Source organism: Rhamphochromis longiceps, linkage group LG14 (genome assembly GCF_057381845.1).
Source record: "Rhamphochromis longiceps isolate RC_006_pf linkage group LG14, R_longiceps_female_GT1.1, whole genome shotgun sequence".
Lineage (NCBI taxonomy): Eukaryota > Metazoa > Chordata > Actinopteri > Cichliformes > Cichlidae > Rhamphochromis > Rhamphochromis longiceps.
This window is the reverse complement of record NC_140570.1, coordinates 30,490,320-30,515,844: the sequence shown is the minus strand read 5'-3', so window position 1 is coordinate 30,515,844 and position 25,525 is coordinate 30,490,320. Positions and strand designations below refer to the sequence as shown.

The 25,525-nt window shown below is 42.5% G+C and overlaps 1 protein-coding gene across 2 annotated transcripts in view; it reads left to right on the top strand.

The window, feature by feature from the left end:
* Positions 1-25,317, top strand: part of traf4a (tnf receptor-associated factor 4a) — a 36,848-nt gene extending 11,531 nt beyond the window's left edge. Inside the window, exons 2-8 of one of the 2 annotated variants that reach the window (XR_014914746.1) lie at positions 13,677-13,728; positions 17,143-17,247; positions 17,341-17,502; positions 19,652-19,813; positions 20,781-20,936; positions 21,514-22,249; positions 22,435-25,317. Coding sequence is in view for 1 of the 2 variants with exons in the window: in XM_085429138.1 (XP_085285264.1) it covers positions 13,677-13,728; positions 17,143-17,247; positions 17,341-17,502; positions 19,652-19,813; positions 20,781-20,936; positions 21,514-22,146 (1,270 nt within the window). In the remaining variant the exon portion in view is untranslated. The other variant, XM_085429138.1, reaches the window with a different exon arrangement.
* The last annotated feature ends 208 nt before the right edge of the window (positions 25,318-25,525 follow it).

Here is a 25,525-nt window from a genome sequence, read left to right as displayed (position 1 = left end):
TGACAATCGAGAAGCCCTGGAGTAACAAGGCTACTTATTTAATGTCTTGCTTCAGAAAGTGCCATACAGACGCCCCAATTAATACTGCAGCTCAAGCAGTGCAGCTTATATTCCAGCTGAAAAAACAAGATTTTATTATGAGTAATGGATGACATCTGTATTTGTTGCTAATTCCTCTATTTTTCCTCCCCCTCTTCTTTTATGCGCTGATTGAAAAATCTTGTCATTTATCTCATTGTTGCTCCCAGCAACAGGGGCAGGTTGAAGAATCGGTGCTCGAGGAACAATTCAAACTGAGGCGTTTTTGAAACAAAGGAGGCGATTTGACGTCAGCGCCTCGCCTCGCCGAACAAAGAGACCGCGTCCACAGAGCAGGCAGAGAAGTGGACAACTGCAGGAGGCCCAGCTTTGAGGTGCCTCACAGATCAGGCACGTGGGAGGGGGTGTGGGGAGGGGGCTCTCTGTGTTGGTTGGTAGGGACTGAGCCTGATAAGGAGAAGCCAGAGCCACAGCCCGTCTGAGGTGTGATTCCAGTAGCTGATAATAAGGGCAGCGAGAAGGGATTGTGTGTTTTTTGTGAATTAGTGCACGTGTGTGTGTGTGTGTGTGTGTGTGTGTGTGTGTGTGTGTGTGTGTGTGTGTGTGTGTGTGTGTGTGTGCTCACTGTCAACCATACACGCACACACACCTACTTCCAGTTACCATGGACACAAAAGCACAGGACCTAAAATTGTCACTGCCTGCCGGTGATGTGCACACCTCTCAGGCCCGAATCAGCTTACTGACACATCAGGAAAAAGGAGCTTTTCCGCTCGCTGTTCAGTGGAAATTCAAACGAGCCGGAAGCAGACGTTCGCGTTACGTAACGCTGATTTCTTCGATATCTGACAGTACAGCGAGGCATTAAGGTGAGCAGGATTGAGGAGGAGAGTTAAGACGGCGCTGAGAGGCAAAAGTTTTCAGTTTTTCTGCCTGAGAGGAACACAAGTGACTCATGACACATCAGACTCGCGGCTGTGCCTCCCGCGCTCTGCTGCTGCGATAACAGTGAATCACAACGACGCAGATCGCAGACTCTGACAAGAGGAAATCCAAGTCGTTATCCTCGCTCCAGTCTTCAGTTCACTGTGACCTCAGACACACTGTGGCAAAGTTGCAGTCTAAAAACTAAATTCTGTGGAAATTCATTGGGTCCAGACATAAAAACCTCTTTATCTCGGATTAGACTCGTCCACCTCAGGCCAATTCACATTTCTTCCTCTGTGTTGTTCCTGTGGGGTCGGACCAAAATAACTTCTTCACACAGCAAAGCTGATAATGGTTTACCCACACCTGCTATCTCTTCCTATCTCTCTCACACATAGCAGACCAGCTGTGAGGGAGTGTGTGTGGAGTACTTATCTTTGAAGGCCTGGGAAGAGCAGACAGCTGTTTATTGAAGGCAGGGCTTCTTTTTCTGGTGTATCTAGTTTGATTAATGGAAGTTGCTGCTCATTATACTGACCCGATGAGAGGAAACAACAGTGCTTATTTATTCTCTGTGCACAAGTCAGACTCTTTTTTTTTTTTTCCTAAAATGCTAACTAATGCTATCCAGGATCAGCAGCTGGGGGTGCTTTTCTACCAGAAAATATGTCAAATATGGCATTTATGATTCGTACCTATTTTTTGTACCTGTGACATTTAGATGCCTCGTATAGTTCAGGCCTCCGAGCCACTATCTCAGCAGACTAACCAATCTCAGTACTAACTCACATCAGCTGATGGATCAGCCGATATCCTTTAGCCCACTGTTCTAGGCTTCCTCCACCTGTAACAATGCTCTTGTCATTGCTTCTTTCAAAGCAGAGCCATACTGCCAAATATGAATTACAGTGGAAGGAGATTGTTTTCATGTTTTGACTCATTTTAACATTTTTTTTTCATTACATTTACTTTCACATTTTTGATGTTTTTAAGAATAAGGTATAATGGATGTTTTCCACCTGCTTTTCCAAGGTTAACAGGTGCACATCAGTGAAAAGATCTGCTACGATCCATAAGCTATTACAAGTGGGAGGGGCTATCTGCATTGCCCACCTGCTGCAGTCTCTCAGTGGAGTTGTGATGGAGAAGTTCTTTGGCATAATCTGCAGACCGATCATTTGCTCCTGAACTTGATTGAGATGTGTCTGTGGTCTGAATTTGTTCACTTTTTAAAAAAAATCTGAGCTTGTTTTCTTTGCTCTACATATTTCCAAAGCGATTGTCAGTCAGTCTGCAGTAAATAATAGTGTTAACTGATGAGTGATGAGCTCTGTGTTTCTCTGAGGCTCTCTCCTTCAGGGTATACGGCTCATTTGCTTGCTGTAAAAACAACAGTCTTCTTTGTCTGGTGAGGGCCTTGGCATTGAAAGTCGACTCCATAATAAACGAGCAAACCGAAGCACTCTCCTTACGAATTGCTATAAAATGTGATTTATGCTGAGAGCATGCAAAGCAGCAGCAGCAGTTCCTCCTCTCCTACTCTTCTGCCATGAGCTCATGCGCCTATAGGTACTAAATGGTGAAATTTTAGCTCTAAGTGGCTTTTGATTGATGCCGTGCCTCTGGTGGCCAGGTCTGTCCTAAATTCTCTTTAAAGTTGAAATGTCCCTCTTGGCGTCTGGGCGAAACAGATCTTGGCGGTTCTTAAAGTCATAAAACAAACCCCACAGAGAGCAAAACGAGGTCATTACGCAGGAAAAATGCTCTGCTAGGACCAGTTAACAAATCACTGGCATATTCCTCGTCATTCTTCCAGAGAAGATAAAATGGTCTTGTTTGTTTGTTTGTTTTAAAGGCATTTTGACCACATGCGTTTAGCCTAATAGAATATAGAAGCCTACACCTCTGTGTGGAAATGTAGTTTTGTGTTTTGATGTTTTTTTTATTCCTGTGTGCGAAGCAGAGATGCTCCATCGTGACCGATCGCAGCTCGTCTTACTCGCTGAACTGTCCTTGCATTTAAATCTTGAGTTAATCCAGTATTTGTGTGAAGGACTGATTTTTCCCATCCAGTGTCCAAACTAATCAGAGAAAGTGTGTTCAAAGTAAAATGCGTTATGATGCAGAATATGCTTATCTCTGGATTTACTGGGCATTAACCTCCTCACCTCGCTGTCAACCATCTGTCAGATACGCTGACCTGCGGCAGTGTCCCAGCTCAGAGAGACGTTTATGAGAAGATGTGAAATGGTTTGCAAAGGAAGAAGAGTGTGGATGCTATTTCTGCTGAATATGAATGTGCAGCTAGCAGCTCAATATAGTGGAAGTGGGCACAGCCTGGCTCTGTGCGAAGGGTTTTGTGCGGATTAAACAAACAAGATATAAAGTGGTTAGTTAGTGAGCTTTAGAGGTGTTAGTAAGCAGATTTTGGACTGTGCCAGACTAGCTGAGCCCCCCCTCCTGTTTTCAGCCTACTAATGTGTTCTATGAAGCTGCACCAGGAGACCATGGAGCTGGCCTAGCTCTGTCCTAGAGTAAGAAAAATCCACCCACAATGATACAGAGACCTTTTAAAGAGCCAGGCTGACTGATTCCCTGTTTCCAGTCTTTAAACTGAGCTGACTGCCTCAAACTAAACACCTGAATGAAAACATTTTCTTTATTTTTTTTTGAGCAGCACACCTCATGCCTTATTATTGCAGACGTCACAAACTGATTGAAAATGCTCTTATTTTGACAGGCAGCTTGTACAATAGCTCGAAGCGCGCTGCTGCTTCCACACTTAATCTGCATTAGTGCTGCGATTTCATGTTGTGCTTCTCCGTGATTGTGGCTCCAATAGCTGATTCATTAATGCTGTTTTGAGGGGGGAAATGAGGTGACTCTGTCTGCTACTGCGTCTCCGCTGCCATATGCATACAGTTGGCTTGTGGCTCTCGTTTGAGTAGGCCAGACTTTGCCTCCCCGTCCGGTGTAGGCGCTCCACGAGATTAACTGCGGCTCCTCAAAGCCAGCCGTCATCGCTGCATATTGCTCTTTTGAGCAGAAATCTGCCTTCTGAACTAAAATTAGACCAGCTATCTGTGATTAAAACTGCTAAATATCGCACGCGTCTGGAGAAATGTAGAGCATGTAGCTGCTTCCATTTGTTGCTGAATTATAGCTGATCACTCTCCAGCTCCTTTGTAGCTTTGGAATCTTCACAAATTGGTGACAGTGGATAGTAAAACAGAGAGTGGGGTATTTCTCACCTGCTGCAACCTTAAATGCAGCTTTTAGCACTTCTTCAATGGCCAGTAAGTCCTTCTCACATGTGTGACATGTTAAACCTCAGGACTTTCATTGATCTCCAGATGCAGTCCTCCACCCGCCCCGCCCCTCCACAAACCGCCCTTCAGATCAAACGTAAAGCATCTCCTTTCAAGCTCTGCTTTCCTTTCATGTACGCAGTGCGGGCTCTGTTCGTGCGGGTACGCCTCCGTTATGGTGGTCTCTCTCGTTTCCTTTTTTTTTTTTTCCACTTTTGCTGTATACTGAGTGGGTGAGGGTGACTGCACTCATGCATGCATGAGCTCAGCTCCCGATACAATTGATGGGACCTCTCTCTTTTTTTTTCTCTCTCTCTGCAACTCCCCCACCACCCTGCTCCCAGATCAGCAGCAGTTAATGAAAGTGGATTGATTTTCCTGTACCTCCTGCATCCAACGTTTAATCTGGGGGATGAAATCGACCAGGAAAACAAAAGATCCTACTGCATTCTGTTATATTATGTCTTTGATTGCCTGCCAAGTTCCTTAGAAAACAGTCTGCGTTGGTATAAAACTGGCATAACTGGCACTGACATCCATATGACTTGAGGCATTTTAGTGGAAGAGTTGGACCATTTGGGAAATGCACTTATTGGCTTCTTTGTCAAGATAGAGGAGTGATACTGCTCTCTAGAATATTAGATCCTAATCAATCTTGTCTTGAGTAATTTATAATTGAGTGTTTTTTGAAGTTATCGGTGTTGTGCACATGCCTGCAGGTATTTAACAGACGTCGAGGCGAGGCTCCTGAAACTCTTGAACCTGATTTACCTTTTATCATTTAACTGTGCAGAAACCTTCAGATAGCTCTTTCATTTTTTTGATCCGGAGCTAAGCTGACAAGCTGCTTCAGCTAACTTCATATTTAACCTGGAAATGAGCGCTATCAATCATTAAACCCTTGCTCCTTTCATAATATCCAAGGTGCGACCTAGGAGGGCGTCTTGAGTTTATGACTGCTATAAATTTAGTGTCAGTGGAGGAGCTGGAATTCAGTTTCTGTTATACCCCCCTCCTTTTTCTGTTAAAGACTCATGTCAGAGCCTGATCACGCTGATGGAAGGAGACAGTGTGGGGGGGATTATAACTACTTGTATGTGCCGTCTCCCCTCCTCACACACTTAAGGATGGATTATGCATCACACAAGCTTGCCTTCAGCTTTCAGAAAACTACTCCTCCTCTTCCCTTCAGCCCTCCATATATGGTCTTCCTTCCTCCCCTCTCCTGCTTGCCCTCCGAAAGGTGTTTTTTTTTTTTTTTTTTTTGTTTTTTTTTTTTTCTTCTTCTTTGTGTTTTCCTCGTGGCTGTGTGGCTGAGCTACGCCTCTGGTCGATGAGATGAGTCATCATCATCTAATTGCTCTCAAATTCAGACCGACCGCCAGGTTTCACCTCTCGAGCGACTGAGTTCTACTTTTTATAATCGCACAAAAGGTTATTTCTGTCCAGGAGATGTAGGTGTGTGTTTTCTGGAAACCAATAACACATCAATGGAGCTTTATTGTGTAATGCTACAAGTACAACCAGGTCTTTGTGTGTAGAAATACATCAAAATTAAAGAAGTTAGCAGAATAATTATGTTATGAACTGAAAAATATGTTCAATAAAAGTTCATCCGTTAATAGCAAACCTGTGTTAGCTTCAGTTTATCCCCTTTATTCATACAGAAAATGTAATCCTGTTCAAATGCATGCGTTGAGGTCACGTGTTATTGGTGCATATTTATGATCATTTATTGCAGGCCTTCTCAGGACACAACATCACATCTGATGTTGTGTTTTGGAAATTTAAAGGACAGTCCCTGGAAATATTCTCTTACTGTTGGGTCACACTTTGAGTACGCTCAGTCAGAGCTCTTAGATGACACGGAGCGCAGGGCAACATTCACCTTTATCTGCGTCCGGTGCTACTGCCGAGCTGACATTAAAAAAAACAAACAAACAGATTTTTGTCAACCTTTGGATGCTGTGAGAACATGTGCGAACTCTCTCACAGATGGCTCGTGTTCACAAATGTCAACACGGTGAGGTGAACTGCTCAGAGAAATGAATAACATTGCATAAGCGATGACGGCATGAGCAGGGATGGCCTCAGGTGTCCTGATCTCCACTGTTTTGTGTGTGGTCAGAAAATTGCCTGCGTATAGGCACGAAACAAATTCCCAGTAGCTTCGAAATCCACTTTTCTTCTTTTGTTCAGGTTTTTGTAGGTGGCGTCTGTGTAGCTCGTAGTGAAACCGTCCTTTAATGGTTTTTTCTATCTTGGTACACATTTGTTCTCAGCGAGTGTGTTGCATGGGGTGCAGGAGATGAAGCCAGGGAACGAGGCCAGACATCCACCCACACACACTCACACTCTCTCCAGTAGTAGTAGTAGTGCCTTTCTTCCACTTGCATCATTTTATTCCTGCTTCAGCAAAGTAACGCAACGAAAATAGTCCTTTTCTGGATAAGGAACATGGAGAACTGAAAGTGTGAAAGTTCAATTTACAGGGAATTATGCAACAAATCTTTGAAAACAGTTACATTTTCCGCCATCTGACACAGCGTCACATGTGGTTTATTTCTCTCTTGCTGATGACCATGACCTACAGACTGTCAGCCATTGTTGCTTCATATTAAACAGCTGTCAGTGGCTGTTAGTGACCAACACAGGAAGTCAGATAGGATTTTACAGGTGTCATATTCCAGACTGGATCCTGCTAAACTCAACAAAAAGCCTCCTGAGATCTGTCAAAAACTGTAAGAATAATTTTAGGGTAAAAACAGTAGTGCAAAATGTAATAGTCCGTCCTCTCTTCTCTTTAGTTTAGTTTTCGGGGCATATGATAAAGAAACTGTGTTTGACCAAAATTTACTGACTGTCTTGTGACTCCTTTGCTAAATAGTAACTGAGCTATGAGCCATTAGATGGCCTCGGTGTGAGGTTCAGTAATAATATCTGTACTTTACAGAGTAAAGACGGAACAGAAAACTGTACAAATTTAGCTCAGACGATAATAGCAGCCTTATAAATTGGACACTAAAATGTCAGGTGCGTAACAGACTGAAGGACAACAATAGAGATGCAGAAAAACTATATGCTATTCGTGTAAAATGTTAGATTTAGTTTAATTTTTCTCTACAAAAATTGAGTCAATCTGCTGCTATTTTTCTTTGAAATCCTTTATTTATCAGGCAGACAGGTGTCCAAAACCTGATAATGTCAAATGAAGGAAAAAAACAAAACACTTTCACATTTACAAATTGTAAACAAAGAAATGTGTGGGTTTTTTACTTTATATAAAATAACTACTTCACTAGTCATTTCACACTTATGTTCTACAGCCTCAGTTTAAATAAACGTTCTACACCAAGACGTTTCAGTGCCAACCTCTTTTAATTATTGCTATACTATGTGAAAAGGTCACCGTGCTTCCTAGTAGGCAATAGCTTTGCCTTCCAGAAGCGTCAGAGGGCTTATGCACAATATAATCTCCAACAAACCACAGGTATGGACAGCTTATCCTGTAGGAATTAAGCGCTACACAAGCAGCTGTCACAGCGTCATTCATGTGTGGATATGCCACACAGAAAGTCTGCAAAGGAGCCGTCAATCCACCTGTAGGCCGGTGTGTCATCGCGCTCTGTGAAAGTAGGAGCTGCTTCTCCTCTTTCAGACAAATGAGAGGGCCGCAGAGAGCTCGGCGGAAAGCCAAATGAGCTGTGGGCGAAGTCTATCAGGTTCCACAGGTGGAAACATCACCCGGCTTATTCAGGGGATGCGCAGCTAATCGTGAGGCGGAGGGACAGAACACCCGGCTAGAGGCAGGATGTTTTCAGGAAGACCTCTGAGCTGCAGCACTAACAATACTAATTGTAACCTTTGAGTTTGTGGTGTGCAGAAGGATGTCAGTGTAACCTTTTGACTGTCGTTGGTTTTTGTATTTTATGTTGATCCCATTGTTCTAAAAACTCTGTTGCAAAGCTGCTCCTCCACAAGACATTACAACGAATTGTGGTTTGTGGTCAGACAGCTTCAGAGACAGCTGGAAAAACGTAAGAACGAACTGTTAAATCTCTGGAAAAACGGTTAGAATTCTCTGTGTGAAGTTCTCATTAAACTGGTAGTAGCTGTCACACTTATAATTTCCCTGATAGTCTTGCGTGTGTAGATTTCTGCTTTCCATATATTGTGATGACAACTATCGGGTCCTGGCAGCGTCCCAAGTTGCTCTTGCCCACATGTAACGAACAACAGGTAGTTGTCCTTCCTGTTCTAATTCCTGGAAATAGTCTGTTTGCTTTGGGTGAGGGGAAGTTCACGGGTAAAACTTTGAGGAGGCACTCGCTTGCTATGAATTCTCCAGACTATTCCCTCCTCCACGCTCTGATATCACGCAGGCTTTGTGCAGGGATATTTGCATTTTCACATCTAACCTATGAAAAGGCTCAGAACTGGAGTCCACGTGTAAAAATGGTTGAGACGTTCTAGTACAGTCCGATCTTTGCCTGTATTTTGCGTTTTTGGAGGTTGTTCCTTTCCTTTAATCTGCTAGCACTTTTATTTTTATTTAGTTTGTTGGATGCAGAGTCCAAAGTCCGTGCTAGATTGTTTTATTTCCCTCCCACGGGAAAAAACCCAGGTTAAAATGATTTACCTTAACTCTAATCTTATTACTTTCTCTTTCGTATCCTCGTTACTTCAACACGTAAGCGCTATGCCCGCCTCACATATAGTTTGACACACCCTGGAACCGAAGAATGCTGCTGCCTCGCTTGCAGTTCTGGTCGTGCGGTTGAACTCTGGGGCTTTGTTAGCAACCGGCAGCTCCCAGAGGGTTGCGCCTCTACTCACAGAATGACTCATCGAGTACCGCTGGCACATTTTGGCCAGGCCTGCTGAACAATTGGAGCAGAGTGGGAGACGATAGCTGAAACGGATCTTCTCAAATTAGTTAATGGTTATTGAAAAGGTGTTTTTCTGTACTGAGAAAGACTGATTGTGATTTTAAACCCTAATCCTGCAACTGAAACATCAGAAAACAAAAAAAAAATATTAGAAAGTACAGTGTGAAACTCGAGGTACATGTTTTGTTTTGTATCAAGTATCCCAAACTTGCAAAAAAGGAGATCATTTAAATGTAGTTGAACCATAAAACTCATACTCTGATGTCTCTATGAAATCTGTACTCATTTGTGTTCAAAATACGAGACTTTGACGAAGGAAGTCCTGACTTCTTGCACACATAAACCCAAAACCAGATGGATTTGTGGGATTATCGTAACTTTAGATGAGATAAAACAAAGGTCTTGTTTTCCCTCAACTTCCTGAGAGGAAATGAGAAGAGTTTCAGCTGTGAGACCCAAAGCCTTCATGCAGCGCACTGGTGGAATTTAAGGTTTTGTTTGTGCATATTAAAGTTAATCCTGGTTATATCTTGAAAAGACAAAAGGCTTTAGCATAAGGATGAACATAAAAGCTGGCAGCGAGCTCCGGCTAGAGATAAGTGGGCAGTTCAGTCAAGGCTCCCGAAGCTATCTGACTCAATAACAAAAGTCTGCTCAGAGAGTTAATGTGCCACAGACTGGCGCTCTCCGAAGCTCTCGTGCTTTTGATTTAGTTTGTTTTGTGCGTCTCGACAGCCCTTGCCTGCCACAATGGCAAACACAGAAGGGTTTGTTTAGGAGTTTCTCTCTTAGTCAATACAGAGCAGGCTTCAAGGTTACTCTGAGGCAGACTGTCACCAACATGTTGTCTCTGTGTGGCCTGCAGGCCGGTCGCTGTCTCTTGGAAAAACACCACTCCGCTCTGCACCGGTGAGATTAAACCTGAGGGATTTGTACTCCTCACCGTCTGCCTGTCAGGAGTTGCGCGCAGAGTGACGAAGCATGTTGTGACGGCTGTCCTCGTGGTATCAGCTGGATGAATGAACGACTGTTTAATCTGGGCCTGAAAAGATTTAAGGACAGGGGAGAGAAAGAGAGGGCAATTAGAGGGAAGAGGGATTTAAGGGCTGATTGGTGGGTAGGTGGGTGGGTGTATTTCACCTGCAGTGGGGGGAATGTGTTTTCTACCCCCTAACACGATGTGACGGTGTCGCCTACCAGTGAATTTAAGGTGATATTAAGAATGCCTGAGAGCAGCTGAGTGGACAGAAGGGGGAGATCAAATTTTAATGAAGTGATTGTGTTAAATTGCATGCTATGCGCTCTTAAGCTGCTCCCCCGTGACTCCCCGACACAGCCCCGAAACGCTGTTTACCAGCATCTCGACTGTTATGCACATTTATGACGAACTCGTTTCAGAAGAAGTTTGTGGGGTGCGAGTTCCCACGTGCACAGTTCAAGTTTACCCTCAAGGCTTTGCTTAATAGTAATGTTTACCCTATAGTAGCTTTAGTCAGGCTGCGGCTGTCCTGTGCAATGTTTTTTACTACTGATCTGCTAATTGCTTACTGTGTAAAGTGCTATAAAATGTCAAGGTCCAGTAGAAGTGCACAATTCCCCGCAGCCCACGGTGACGTCCTCAGATCGCTTTGTTTGTCGGATTAAACATCTGTCCAAAGTAGTGCTTGTAACTATACGAGAGAAAATTGTTTGAATGAAAAATTGTACACATTTGGAACCATCAAGCATTTAGAAAAAACAATTTTTTGCTTTTTTTAGCTCACTGGATTGAGCAGGATGTATCACAAGGATAATGTAGAGTCCCAGGTTCAAATCTCACCTTAGATAGGGTGGCTATAGCTTAGCAGTTGACCTGATCTACCTACTAACTTAGAGGTTGGTAGTTTGATCCTGGAGTGGTTGGAGTGTTCCAAGTGAGTAGAAATGCACTGTATAAGAACCTGTTCAACTTTCCATTGATCTTTCTACCAGTTTTCCAGTCTTTTCTTTGTGCTCTTAGATAAATGCTTAAAAACGAATTTGTATCAATATCCAGATAATCATTTTCTGTAGTAAACATGTCGCTTGAAGCAGTCCTGTAGCAGAGTATTCTGTACTGTACCCAAATCTGTGGGTTATATTTCATTTCTTCTAGAAAGCTCTCGCTAGCCAAAGAAATTGTTTGGCAGAGAAGATGGATGAATTGAACCGGAGCTGTGTCTCACATCAGCCCCGCTGTTCACTGCTAATGTGCTGTCATGGAGCGACAGAGAGTTCGATTCGAGAGCGACCCGAGAGAGTCGGGCAGCGTTATCGCTCGTGGGGCCGAACACATGAATGTGTGGGAGCTGTGGGAGCTTCTCTGTGACCGGGGAAGGAATTATCCTGACAGTCTGTGACTAGGCTCTTTTCGCCTGTCTGCCTCTCTGTGTGTCAGATGCATGGCCCGAGTTGGATGGGGCCTCGGGCTGTAAACCCCCACCACCCTTGCCTGCACCTACATCACCCCCTGTCCAGAGCGGAGAGCCTGTCGCCTCCCATCTCCTCTCGCTTTACAGTTGTGGGACAGGCAGCGCTTTCTAAATCTGCGATGGCCACGAATACTGTAAATGATTTCACACCACACGAGATGCTGACTGGGCTCTCGAAGCCTCTAATCGATTGACCTCCTTTTACAGCCCGTTGTGGGTTTGTTAATTGGTCTCCAGCTCCCTGCTGACACAGTGACCCTAATGGAAGAGAATTACTGCTGTCTCGTCATGCATTAACCTCCCCCCTTTTTTTTTTTCATCAACCCTCCCTCCATCTCAGGCCTAACCTCTGCCCCCCCCCCCCCCCCCCCCCCCCCATTTGCTGCTCACTCTCTGGTTTCACAGCAGCTGGTTAGACAGGGGGTGCACATGCACTCCCGCCTTGTCACATGTCCCTGTGCCTCTGGGAGCTGCAGTCAGGTGACACTGCCAAGCAAATTAAAGCACCAAAAGGCATACACTTACTGTTTGCATACGATTGTCCCTTAATTAGTTTAAGCATAATGTGGCCGTGGTCGGGGTTATGAGAGGCTTCTGCACAGGTCAGATGAAGCTTCAGGGCTTTTGTGCAGAACACATTTCTCCTGCCGTTTTGTTTTCTTTGTAGTTTTAGGCAAAATCACTGCTGAAATTAGGACCAGTTATAGTGATTTCCAGCTCTGTATTTTTAATATTAGCTTCAGCTACAGTAGCTTTGCATAAATAATTTCATCCTGACCCCTTCACTTTTTTCATATGTAAGAAATTTGCTGTTTTAAGCTTTGGTCTGATTGGCTGACCTTCACAAATACAAGGTTTACATAGCAGGTGGGGGGACACGTGTGTACTTGCGGAGGTCACCCCTTTTTGACAACACACAGAGAAAAGAGTAGGAAAAACTGTGTGAAAACAAACCGTTATAGCAGTGTGAAGCCTGAGCATGATCGTGTGATCATGTTTATCATGAGCAGATTCACAAGGTGACATCTTTTAAATGGCCTGACTTTCAACAATAACATGTGTGACTCAAAAATAACAGGGAGGCTCCAGATGATCATAACATGGTTAAAATCTCAGGAGATGAGCCATGATTGCCTCCTTTTTTATTTATTTTTTGTCTGTTTAAGTTTGTGTGTGTAGAAGTGTCTGCTGTGCAGCTGTGAGCCTCGGCGCTGTATAGCAGCTCACCCCTAGTGGCTGCTGCCTCTATTATTTAGAAGTGTGAATATTTTATGACAACATCAGGGCTGGGAGTTTGGGAGACGGCTGCCCTAATGAGCCATGGCACTCACTCATTTGGACCTTAAACGGGCTGCTGAATGCACTTTTGTGGCGCCACAAAAACTGCACAGGGGGTATGTAGTAAAGTGGGTGTTAAAGTCTTATTTGGGGTTTTACTACTCCAGGGGAAAAATGCAGAAAATAGTCGTCTCACTGTTATGGGAGCAGATCGGCAAATCGTCCCGAGGATGAGCCTCGAGCATGAAGGCGAGGCTCAGTTTGTATACTGAGAAAAACTGAAGCCTGTTAAAACAAGAACTTTGTTATGTCGGCTGTGGTACTAGAGCAAAAAGAGAAATAGAAAAAGAAGCTAAACAGTGGGGTTCACAATCATTTCTTTATGTTTTAGAGAAAAACAGATGAAGCTCTACAGTGTAGTTTTGTCCTCTGCAGTCATATAAATCTGTGCAGACGTGTCCTCTGAGGGGTCAAACACAGAAGAGCCAATGTCATTAAAGTCAGCAGCTCACAGACCTGACATCACTGTGCATGAGAGTGCGTCACGCAGCATGATCAGTCAGAGAACTTTTCAGCTTTAAAGTGTATGCGAAGAGACAGAGAAGCACTAAGGGCAGAGCAACGCTGCTCTTTCAGACTATTATAGAAGAGCCTTTTAGCTCTGTCCAAGGGCCAGTGTGGTTTTAAAATGTCTGCTTTTAAACTTGTTTTCTCTGTCTTCTTTTCATTCAATACTAAACTTTTCTTTGTTTCTGTTTTTTTTGTTTTTGTTTTTTTTGTTGCAGTGAGGGTGTCTTCAAGTGTCCGGAGGATCAGCTGCCCTTAGACTATGCCAAGGTACGACTGACACTCCTAATCCCAAACTAAAGCCAAACCCACACATGCAGGAGTATTTTTAAAAGCACATTTTTCCCTCCTTAGTTGAAAAATCAGCATGGTAACAACATGAACCAAACCCACCACATTTGGAAGCCTCAACATGTGTTTTGTCCGCTGCCATGTTTTGTTTTTTTTGTTTGTTTGTTTGTTTGTTTTTGAGGGGCAAATTAGCATATTTTAGATGAGCGGTTGGAGTTGCTAATTAATGCTAATTAGTGGATATATCTTGGACGGGCTATACCAAAGTGCAAGTCCCGATAATTTCCATTGAAAATGCTCCAAAAGGCAATAACAGCACAAACACAGCTGAGTGGTTCACTTCACTGACTCCAATTAGCAGCTGTGGCCTAGCAAACACTGAGTGGTTACACTTCTGTCAATCAAACCAGCTACACCCCCTACTGCAGTATGTGAAAAAACAGACCCTGTTTAGTTGGTTTGAAGGAGGAAAATATCCATAGAGGTCAAATATATTTAGTTCTAGGTTGTAAACCTTTTTTAATTGATGTGAAGTGGGGTATTTTAACATGGGAGTCTATTGAGAACAAATGACCCCATAATGTAGTGGTTTGTATGGTTCCGATCCCAGGGGCAGACACAAACCCAGGCTCAGGGGGCATATGGTAGTCCAAGTGCTGGTCCCAAGTCTGGATAAATGGGATGGTTATGTAACAAAAAACAAAAACAAAAAAAAGCAGCACCTGGTATAAAATCTGTGTCAGATAAAAGATGTGGATCCATCCACTCCGATGACCTCATTTGGGAAATAAGGGAGCGACCAAAAATACCCTCTGCCAAAAGCCGATGGGGAATGACTTGCTTTGAGACATGGACAGCATAAAAGATGTTCTTGAAACCTCAGACTTTTGTGTCATGTGCAAACTGAACAACATTACCTAAGTTAAACAAAACACTTAACAGAACATGTTTTAAACTCAGTTTCGCCTTGTTTATGGATGTCTGTACACTGGAAGTTTTCAAAGAGTTCTATTTGGCAAGGCCAAAGGTGATAATAGCCATGATACAGCTCACCGTGAGGTAACGTGAGTGTGCTAAAATGCTTGTGTGACCAAGCTGATGTGCACCAGATCAAAGAATTGACCATTTGTACAGAATTTCTACCACGTTAGCATCCAGATTTTAAGCAGATACATTAACTGTGATCACCCCTGTGGTTGAGAAATTTAGCACGCTAGCATTTAAACTAAACACAGAGTACAGATAAGACTGGAGATGATCAATGTAACAACATGCCACTAGATGCTAGAATAATTAAAATGCTAGCTTTGTAGCATTTTTGTTTTGTTTGCATTCATCTGCTTCAGGATGTAAATAAACTGGGCTACACTGGCCTGACTAGGAACGAATGCAAATCAGATGTCTAACGAGTACAAAGATTAGATAAAGATGGAGTCATGAATCCGGATGTAAATGCAAATTATCAGAAAAACTGCTTTAGGGTGATGGCTTTGACTTTATAATGGTGTGATAAAAGCTGAATTTTTGAAAGTAAGTTTACAGATCCTTGTTTTAACTGAGAGTCAGAGTCAGTGGAAAATCTATTAAAACTAGTACCACCCCACCCTCGCCTCTTTTAATACATCTCTTTATGTCCAGAAGAAATTTCAGCTGAACAATAAATGCAGTTAATCAGATTGTGCTCAGGGGGAAAAGATAATGACTAACTGTATTCAAAGTCGGCGGCTGGCTCTCACACACCCACACCCCCACTGCAAAATGAGAGACTGGAAGACAAGGATAAGGGGCAGGAAAGGATCATCTCCTTTTCAGTGCAGCGTTAGGCTTCAGTTGATAAGTCTCCCATGCAGTTTGTTAACTTTACTCTTTATGATCTTGTTCTATGTGCACAAAGCTCATTTATTCAAAGCCACTGGAAAAAGAAAAAGATGACTGCACTAAATAGAAGTTCATCATCGTTCAGATTTAATGAAAGCTGATACCGTCAGGCGGGGAGGAATAAGGTGATTTTTGTGACCTTAAAACTCATTAAAAAACAAAGGAAATTATCAGGGTTTAACCTCGAGCTGCAGCAGGCTCAGCGGGGCAGCAGTGCAGGTCTGCATGCTGTGCTCAGAGCGATGAAGGCGCCTGTAATAGCAGGGACTCCCCACGGGAAGGATGTGCTCATGGCACACCTGTCAGACGCTGTTATTTGCCAAGGCTCCCAGTCGCCTGTAAATTACCCCATCCTGGTGGTCCCTGTCAGGGTTGTTGTAACGCTCGCTGAACACTGTCCTTCGAAAACGTGCACAAACACAACCTCGCTCCCACAGAACAACAGTGTTGCAGTCATTAAAGGATTGCACTGTTTCTGCTGTAGCAGCAGTGCACGGCCAACAATTGCTGCAGCAGACAGAATAAACCCCCAACTTGGAGCTCCAAAGAGATTAACCCCCCCGATCTGCCTGCGACTAACTTATTAAAAGGTCATTATTGCCATCCTCCTGCAAATTCCAAGACTGTAACAATGAGAGAGTGTTTCAGTGTGCTTTAGAGGACTTTTTTTCTGCTCTTTGTTTCTTCTCAGAGAATGTGATTATGGCACTGAAATCTCAACCGCTCCTTCAGTGTAAATGGAGTCGCTTTCTGTGGATGTCATTTCACTTCAGAGATGTACTTTAAAACACTTGAAAAGGCGTCTATCTCCTAACAAAGCTGCTGCAAACAATGAGAGAGACGACGAGGGTTTCCTTGCAGATCGTTTTTCAAATGAATTTTTAACTTGCTGGCGATGGCAGAGACACGTGAGCGCAGTCGGGCACTTTCTGGGAGCCGTTATTTGTTCGGAGGGCTGTTGTGACATTTTGAGGAAGTGGCTTTTCTTGTTTGATCAGTGCTCTGCCCGTGCTTCGTGTGACAGCACAAGGGATGGAGATGCAGCGAAAGAGCCGTAAATCCTCTGGACAGCGTACTGTAGGGAAGGATTTGGGGTGTTTGGGCAGAAAACTGACTCATCCCTATCGCTCTGTGACCAAGAATAAATAAATCTTTTCCTCTTTTCTCCCCTCTCTGACTCTTTCAGAGGTCCCATAAAACGACAGACTTACTCATTATCACTGCAGTGCTTGGCTTGAGTCACTGTGCTGCAGTCTGATGAGGGCTGCATTTACCCTTTTTGCAATATAAATCTCCAGTGTGTGTAACTGTGAGCAGCCACTGAGTGTCTGTATTCTGGTTTATGATTTCCCATTATTCACTTAACCAGTGTCTCATTTATCCCATATTTCCTACCCTCAAAGTAATGACAAAGCTTACAAATGTAGCAAAAACTTGTCAAAGCCACATGCATTTAACCAGTGGGGACACATCCTGGGATCTGCTACACCAACCTCCTCTTGCTTTTCTGTTTAGATCTACCCAGACCCAGAGCTGGAGCAGCAGATCTTGGCTCTGCCCATCCGATGCATCCACAGCGAGGAGGGCTGTCGCTGGACTGGCCAGATGAAGCAGCTGCAGGTAAGAAGCCATGCCCTCTGATACATGCCTCCTTCCTCCACTGCTGCACCCAGCATGTGGGGTGATTCTGATGACCTGTTTTGTGTCTCTCAGGGCCACTTCTCCACCTGCGCCTTCAATGTGATACCCTGCCCCAATCGCTGCTCAGTCAAGCTGACGCGCCGCGACTTGCCCGACCACCTGCAGCACGACTGCCCCAAGCGCAAGGTCAAGTGTGAGTTTTGTGGCAGCGAGTTCACCGGCGAAGCCTATGAGGTAAGCACTTCACACCTTTTTTTTAAAAAATCATTTTTATTATGGTTTCTCTCTCATTGTAAACAACTTCATGTGACAGCACATGATTTCCATGGTTATATGAAAGGTGTTTTTGTTGAAAGCAGCAGGAAAAGTGAATGCACGTGTCAGAGCCCTCGGAGAGTCTAGGTCTATTTTGAAATAACACGTGTGTTGGCAGAAAGAAAGAATATATAACCGTGTCTTTCATGCTGAAAGTGTTTTCCACAGCTGAAGTAATTCAGGCTTCTCACTAGCACCTCTGTCATTACTGCCAGCCTGCCCCTCCTCTGTTTACTCTGCTTTCCCCTTTGCCCAATATTACAGGAACATTAATATACTTTTGACCTTTACCAATAATCCTAATATCTAATGTAAGCATTTATATGGATGTGCCTTTAAGCTGCTGAGATTAACAGCAGTACTCAGAAAATTCATTTATTCACAAGACAAAAAAAATAGGTTGTTAAAGTTTCTACAAAGTTGGTTATACTTATAAAATAACTAAATATCTTACCCTTGCAGCCTTGGACTCAAGACTCCTTCATTAACACTGTTTCTCACATTGTTTAATGTTAGCTCGAGGTTGCCATTTACTCTTAGCAACTGCATTCAACTTGTCATTTATTAAATATGACTTATTTATCTATAATTCTATTTGTTAGCTTTTTGAAGCTATTCCATTTCATAGGTATTTTACAGCTACAGTTTAGCTAACAGCTTAAATTGTTTGTCTCTACTGTAGTGTAGTTATTAGCTAGCAACTGTTATCTATATATTTAAGTTAAACAATAAGTTTATATTTATAGATAGCTATTTTAGGTTTTTGTACAGTAAATTAAATATAGTTTGTTACTTTGTTTCTCTTAGCTAACAACTGTTAGCCGTGCATTTAAGCTAACAATTCCCTACAATGTGGTGTTAATTTTAAACAGTATTTTTAACAATTTAATGAGTTTATCCACATTAGAAGCGAAAGCTTGTTCCTACCACTTAAAGTTGATAATAACACTTAAGAGTTATCATCTTATAATTTTGTATATTTGTACATTTTATATATTTTTTCTCTGTTAATACTCTCCATATGTATATAGTGCTGCAGTGCTAACAGGCATGTTTGCACTGAGTAGGAGATGCTCTGTATCTCATTGTACAACTGTATAGTGACAATAAAGGCGTTATTAGGGCAATCGTGGCTCAAAGAGTTAGCAGTTTGTCTTGTAACGGGAAGGTTGCCGGTTCGAGCCCCGGCTCGGACAGTCTCTGTCGTTGTGTCCTTGGGCAAGACACTTCACCCACCGCCTACTGGTGATGGCCAGAGGGGCGATATGGCAGCCTCGCTTCTGTCAGTCTGCCCCAGGGCAGCTGTGGCTACAACTGTAGCTTGCCTCCACCAGTGTGTGAATGTGAGAGTGAATGAATAGTGGAATTGTACAGCACTTTGAGGGCCCCGAAAAGTGCTATATAAATGCAATTCATTATTATATTATATTCTATCTTATAATTTTAGGTTATTATCTGAAAATGAGGAGTTATTTCTGAATGAGTTGAAATTTCAAGATGCATAAATTTGGAAAAAGTCAAAATTCTGACATGTGTAATGTGAAATTTTAAGTTTTGAAAGTTGGCAAAATGCCAAAACAAATGTTCAGTGGCAGAAACACTTTAATTTGAATTTTAAAAAAATGTTTGAATGGAAGACTGTTTTATTTAGGTCATTTTTTAAAACTAAATATACAGTTTTTATTTTTATTAAATTAATTCAGTTCAGTTCCCGTGGCTACTGGAAAAGTAGTGGTAATACATGGAACTAAATTGCCTCACAAATCTAGCAATATAAAATGGGTAAAAAAAGGTTTTGCTTTCTGTGCTGGACACCATTAGATATAATTGGTGAACATTTTGTTATTAGATTAAGATCCAGTTAGATCCCCATGATTCGTTACTATTCATGGATCCAGGTGTGTTCATTGCTGCAATAACATTCAGTATAACCCAATTTTAACAGGCATTATTTTGTTAATTAAAATGCAGTTTAAATAAAAGACACCATCAAATATGCACACCTCCATGTCTGAATCATAGATTTATGTCATAACCCCGATCTAATTTTTTATTTTTCTCATTCCAGAATCACCAGGGTGTATGTCCTCAAGAGAGCGTTTACTGCGAGAACAAGTGCGGGGCGAGGATGATGCGTCGCCTGCTGTCCCAACACAGCATGGCCGAGTGCCCCAAACGCACGCAGCCCTGCAAGTACTGCGGCAAGGAGTTCGTCTTCGACACAATCCAGGTCTGTTTCACATTAAGTTTATGACCAGATGCTGTGATTTTTCCTAAAAGGCTCCTTAATTTCTTTTTTAAATGTATTTATTTTTTATTAGTGAAATAATTATGTTTGGCAAGATGAAGTGCAGAGACACATTTTATCTTCTGTCTGTAATTCAGCCTATTGGGGCCCGATGGCAAAGAGAAAACCTGCTGTAGCTGAAGGATGTTTCCATTTATGGTGTCTCTGTCTTGTGGCAGCTGGATTTTTAGTGTGAAGCTGCTGTTTTTTCTTTCTGGGTTTTTGTTATGGGGAAGGCACCTCCTGCTGCACACATCTGGCCAGAGGCAGAGCAGTCAGTGTCACCCTCCCCCCACGTGACAGGCCAAGATGTAATAATCCAATCTTGGTCATAGCACACACTAGTGTTGAAGAGCTTTTTCCGTTGTCACGTGATATTCAGAGCTTTTCTCAATATTACTCATTTAATTGGTTTACAAAGATAGGTGTTATCTTGCTTCCTCATGTCGCCATCTAGTCTATAATGGGGTATCTCAAACAGCTGCTGATTTTACCATGACAACATACACTAATTTACAATAATATGCAATATAATACGTCACATGAAGATATGGAAGACATTTTATAGACTGGTTTTAATGAAATCAGTTTATGAAATGATCAGCCGACATTTATAAAATGGATGAAAATGTATAAAAATGTTAATCACAATTAACCAGATCCACTGCTTTCCTTGGTTTATTCAGCCATGGATCTAAAACCATAACGTATTTACTATAACAAATAGTTTCATTTCTTTTCTTTGAAGCTAAAATAAAAATAATTTTATGCTTTTTATCTCTGTAGCCTCATTTTTAAACCCAAGTTTTGGGGGGTACTTTCAAGGGCTTCTTTTCCCCTGTACAGCTATTAATCTGAGCCTTGGTGTGCAGTCTGTGTTCTTACTGGTCATGCTGTCTGTCCTCTGCAGAACCATCAGTACCACTGCCCTCGCTTTCCTGTCCAGTGCCCAAACCAATGCGGCACACCCAACATTGCCCGAGAGGACCTGGCTAACCATATGAAGGATAACTGCGGTAGCGCCCTCGTTCTCTGCCCCTTTAAAGATGCCGGGTGCAAACACAGGGTAAGACCTGCATCATTTGACCTTAAGAGATGACTTGTCAAATGTTTTGCCTTTGTTGTCCAAGAAGGAAACTTCTGGTCCTTGGTAAATGTGTCCAAAGTATTGCCTTTCTTCTTCTCAGACATGCACTGCTGTGGCTGTAGGGTCTATTTTAATGAGATCAACACTTCTACACTCTGACAGTGCATTTCTGTCTATTTATAAAACCCACATCAATCTGGAGAAATGTGGATATGCTCGAGGAAGAGTGACTTATGAGCACCAAACTCCGGCTTGGTGTTCTGTTAAGACTTAAAAAGCATCTGGAGAGCTTGACTTGTTCTATTTAAAGATGGCCTGATGGAAAGTACAAACACAAAAGCAGAGTGCAGATTCACTTTGCAGTCTGAGCATGCTCATCTTCATCATATTACTGTTTGTTTTATTATTAATTGATACACAGGAAGTTTTAAGTGTCCCATACTGTATAAAACCTGGGAGAAATACTATAAATAACTAAGATTAGCGCAAAAGCATTCTTTTACACTGATGGGAAGCCAATTTTTGTTTTTATAATCAGATTCCCCGTTCTCTGCAGTGCCCCAAACTGGCTATTGGTCGTCACCTGGAAGACACCACTAAGTCCCACCTGACCATGATGTGTAACCTGGTGGGTCGTCAGCGGCAGGAGATCCTGGAGCTGCGGAGGGAGATGGAGGAGTTGTCTGTAAGCCACGATGGCGTACTCATCTGGAAACTCAGTGACTACTCACGGAAACTCCAGGAGGCCAAACTCAGAAGTAACCATGAGTTCTTCAGCCCGCCCTTCTACACTCACCGCTATGGCTACAAGCTGCAGGTGTCAGCCTTCCTCAATGGTAATGGGAGTGGTGAGGGCTCTCACCTCTCTGTCTATATCCGCGTGCTGCCCGGAGAATATGACAACCTGCTGGAGTGGCCCTTCTCCTACAAGGTGACGTTTTCCATTCTGGACCAGAGCGACCCATCGCTTTCAAAACCCCAGCACATCACGGAGACCTTCAACCCCGACCCTAACTGGAAGAACTTCCAGAAGCCCTGCAGCAGCCGTAACTCACTGGACGAGAGCACGCTGGGCTTCGGTTACCCCAAGTTCATCTCGCACGAGGAGATCAAGAAGAGGAACTACGTCCGGGACAACTGCATCTTCATCAAGGCTTCTATAGAGATTCCCCAGAAGATAATGGGTTGAGATGCAAACTTTGTTTTCTGTTTATGAAGGAGAAAGATTCGTTAAAGACTGGAACTGAAACTTAACCTTGAGAACTTATACAGACTTACCCTTTAGACCAGGGGTCCCCAATCCCAATCCACGAGGGCCGGTGTCCCTGCAGGTTTTAGATCTCACCCTGGGTCAACACACCTGAATCACATGATTAGTTCTTTACCAGGCCTCTGGAGAATTTCAAGACATGTTGAGAAGGTAGTTTATCCATTTAAATCAGCTGTGATGGATCAAGGACACATCTAAAACCTGCAGGGACACCGGCCCTCGTGGACTGGGATTGGGGACACCTGCTTTAGACACTTTCTGCCCTTATAACTTCTCCACCACAGAGCTTGTAGTGAGTCTGTCTGGCTGTGCAAGTGGACTTGGAGGACCTTGATATATCAGAGAGGAGAAAGTGTTTCGTCTGCAGAGCCATCAATCTCTGTTGTTTCTTTTATTATTAATTTTTTTTTTTTTTCAATTTCCGTTTGTTGACCTTTAATCACAGTCTACAACTGAAAGCCTTGGAAATCAAACAGTGCCTAAAGAGTTTATCTTAAGTTATGCTTTTGTTGTTTTTGTTTTTACCATACAAAAGATTATGGAACAGATATAAAATAAAGCTGAAGGGCTTCATTAGCCTCTACACTAAGAGTAGGAAAAAAGGAAAAAAACAAGCTGTTTTAGAGATGTCCCATTTTTATCTGGGATGATCTAAAGAAGAGGGAGCAGAGGACTCAAGCTCAAGCCTAACTGCCTTTTGTACATGTGCTCATACAGTATATATGAACCCTGAATACGCAGTAAGAACTGCTTGTGAGATTTGTGAACACACAAACAGGTCAGTGTTCACGGGTGAGAAACTTCCAGCTCAAATATTGATCATTTTCATGTTTTAATGGAATAATGATTCAAGACTGTTCTGGATTTGAACTTCCTGGCTGGCTGTTCTGCATGGCTTTCCTTCAGGTGCTCCGGTGTCCTCTCACAGTCCAAAGACTTGCATGTTAGGTTAATTGGTGAGTTTAAGTTGGCCGTAGTTGTGAATGCAAGCATGAGTGGATCACAGTTTCTAGGTTAGCCTTTTGAACTACCAATCCAGCTTACTCAACTTGATTAGGCTTGAATAAGAAAATGAATTCTTTGGAAAAGATACAGCTGCTATAGCTTATAATCTTAGCGTGGCTAACAGCTAGCCTTCCTGCTAGCCTTCAAGCAACTGTAGCCAACAGTCATGTGGGGATTACTCAGTTGTGGATGGCTTTAGACAACACAGAGGAGTAGTCACTCATATTATACTTCTTTGAAGTCCACCTTAATGCCAGACAATGTGGTGTCTTGTATGTATGGTGTACTGTAAAGTTGGACCAAGCTAGTCCTAGCATGCTCACAGAAACTGTAAACCACTCATACATCACTTTCAAACAGCTTTTCCTCTTGTTTCCTCTTGATAAGCTAACTACCTACCAGCTGTAACAAAAGATATGAGTGTTATCAACTGCTAGACTTAAACCACTGAAACAATAAATATCCAGCAAGCCGTTGAAACATTAACGTTATCTTCCCAATCAGACCTGCTCATGTTGTTTCAGTGCAACAGTTGTTCAGTCAGATCGTCTCTTGCAAAGCAAGAACTATTGATCTGATTATCAAGAGCAGACAAATATCTCTGGATTTTGTTCATACAAACATTTGACTGATGACATATTTGGTTATGAAATGATTATGATCAGCTAACCACACAGCATCGAAGCTCATCAGGCCAACCACGGCCTCCAGTGCAACGGGTTAAGAATGATTGTTTTATTAAAAACTGTTAAAAATATATTATGAAATGGTTCTTCTTCACAAACCTTTCATCACTATAAAGTCCAAAAAGGACATTCAGGACATCAAAGTCATGTCGACTGTACGATTTTCTCTTTCCATTGAGAAAAGATGGTGTGTCAAAGGTTTTTCAGCGTTGAGATGTTTGCTTTCAAAATCTCTCAAAGCGTTTTTTCACCTGTCAACAATGAAACTACAGGTCTGTCTCTTCTTCCCATCACAGGACCTTTCCATGACTTTGTATTTTTAGCTAGTTTGACCCCCCCCCCCGGTGTGAGTAGCTTCAACCAAACAAACACTCGTACTGACCCTTAGAGGCTTCATATCTACAGTGGAGTCCCAAATAAGATAAAAACAAACTCACCTTCTGTTGGTCTTCGGATGAGTAGAGCAAAGAGGTCAGCTGTCGGAGTACCTGTGCATTTAAAAAAAGAAGGAAAAGCCATGTGGCCTTTTTATACAGTATGTCTTCGCATGAGGGTTTTAGGGCTGAGCAGGGCGACATAAACACGTGCATGCTTCATGTGCTATCACCGGGATCACATTTTTGTACTGTAACTTGTAAAATCCTCTCCTGTTGATGGCTGTTCTTTCTTTTGGACCATTGGAAAGATGACAAATTGTCGAAAAGAATATTGTTTTTTACTTTTTTTGGTTTGTTTTTATATACAGAAATGTGAACACTGTTTTTAATATAACCTATAAAGACAATGAACACTTGGCTGTGAAGTGTGTTTTACGTAGCCTGGGCGTTGAGGGTATACTGCAGCTATTTTGAAAAGATAGCAAGATCGATGCATAATGTAACAATGGGGAGCGGCCCTGCGCTAAACACCACTCTCCATCACAGCACCATCCGAGGTGTGGAGGACTTTCTCGATGCAGTTCACTCACGATGTATGTGAATACTAATGTAAAAATGCAGAAGCACATTCTGTCTTTTTATGATTATACATGGAAAAATTTCCTGATTTCTTGTCATAATACCAGCTGATATTTTCCAGTGATTTAAAGAAGTGAAAAAATAAAACTTTTTGTAAGATTCTGTATTTTTAAAAGTACCTAGCTGTTTTATACAAACACCTTTCATTGGAGAGTCGGGGTGACTTTGGGAACTTTCAGACCCTTTCGTCTCTTGGACATTTGGAGAATTTGTTCGTCCGTGTGGTTTGAGCCTTACATATTCTGTCTGTATTATTTCCTCTTAAAAGTATTTATTTTAAGGAGCCGTCGTGTGAGTTTGCACACGTGGTACAAATGTTTTAATATGTTGACTGATGAGTGCTTGTCAATTTCTTAACTGAAATAAAATACCATATATTATAATTGTTTTGTTTTATCTTTTGATCACATTTGCCCACTAAATTAAATCATCAGACATCATGTATACTGGTATGTTTGCAAATGTGACCTAGCACCCTCCCACATCTTTACAAACTGTCAGTCAGTGACAGTGCCCTGACAAAAGTCAGTGATGCGTATTTTATATATTTAGACCTTACTCACACAGGCCTAGAAATTGGTCAGAAAAACC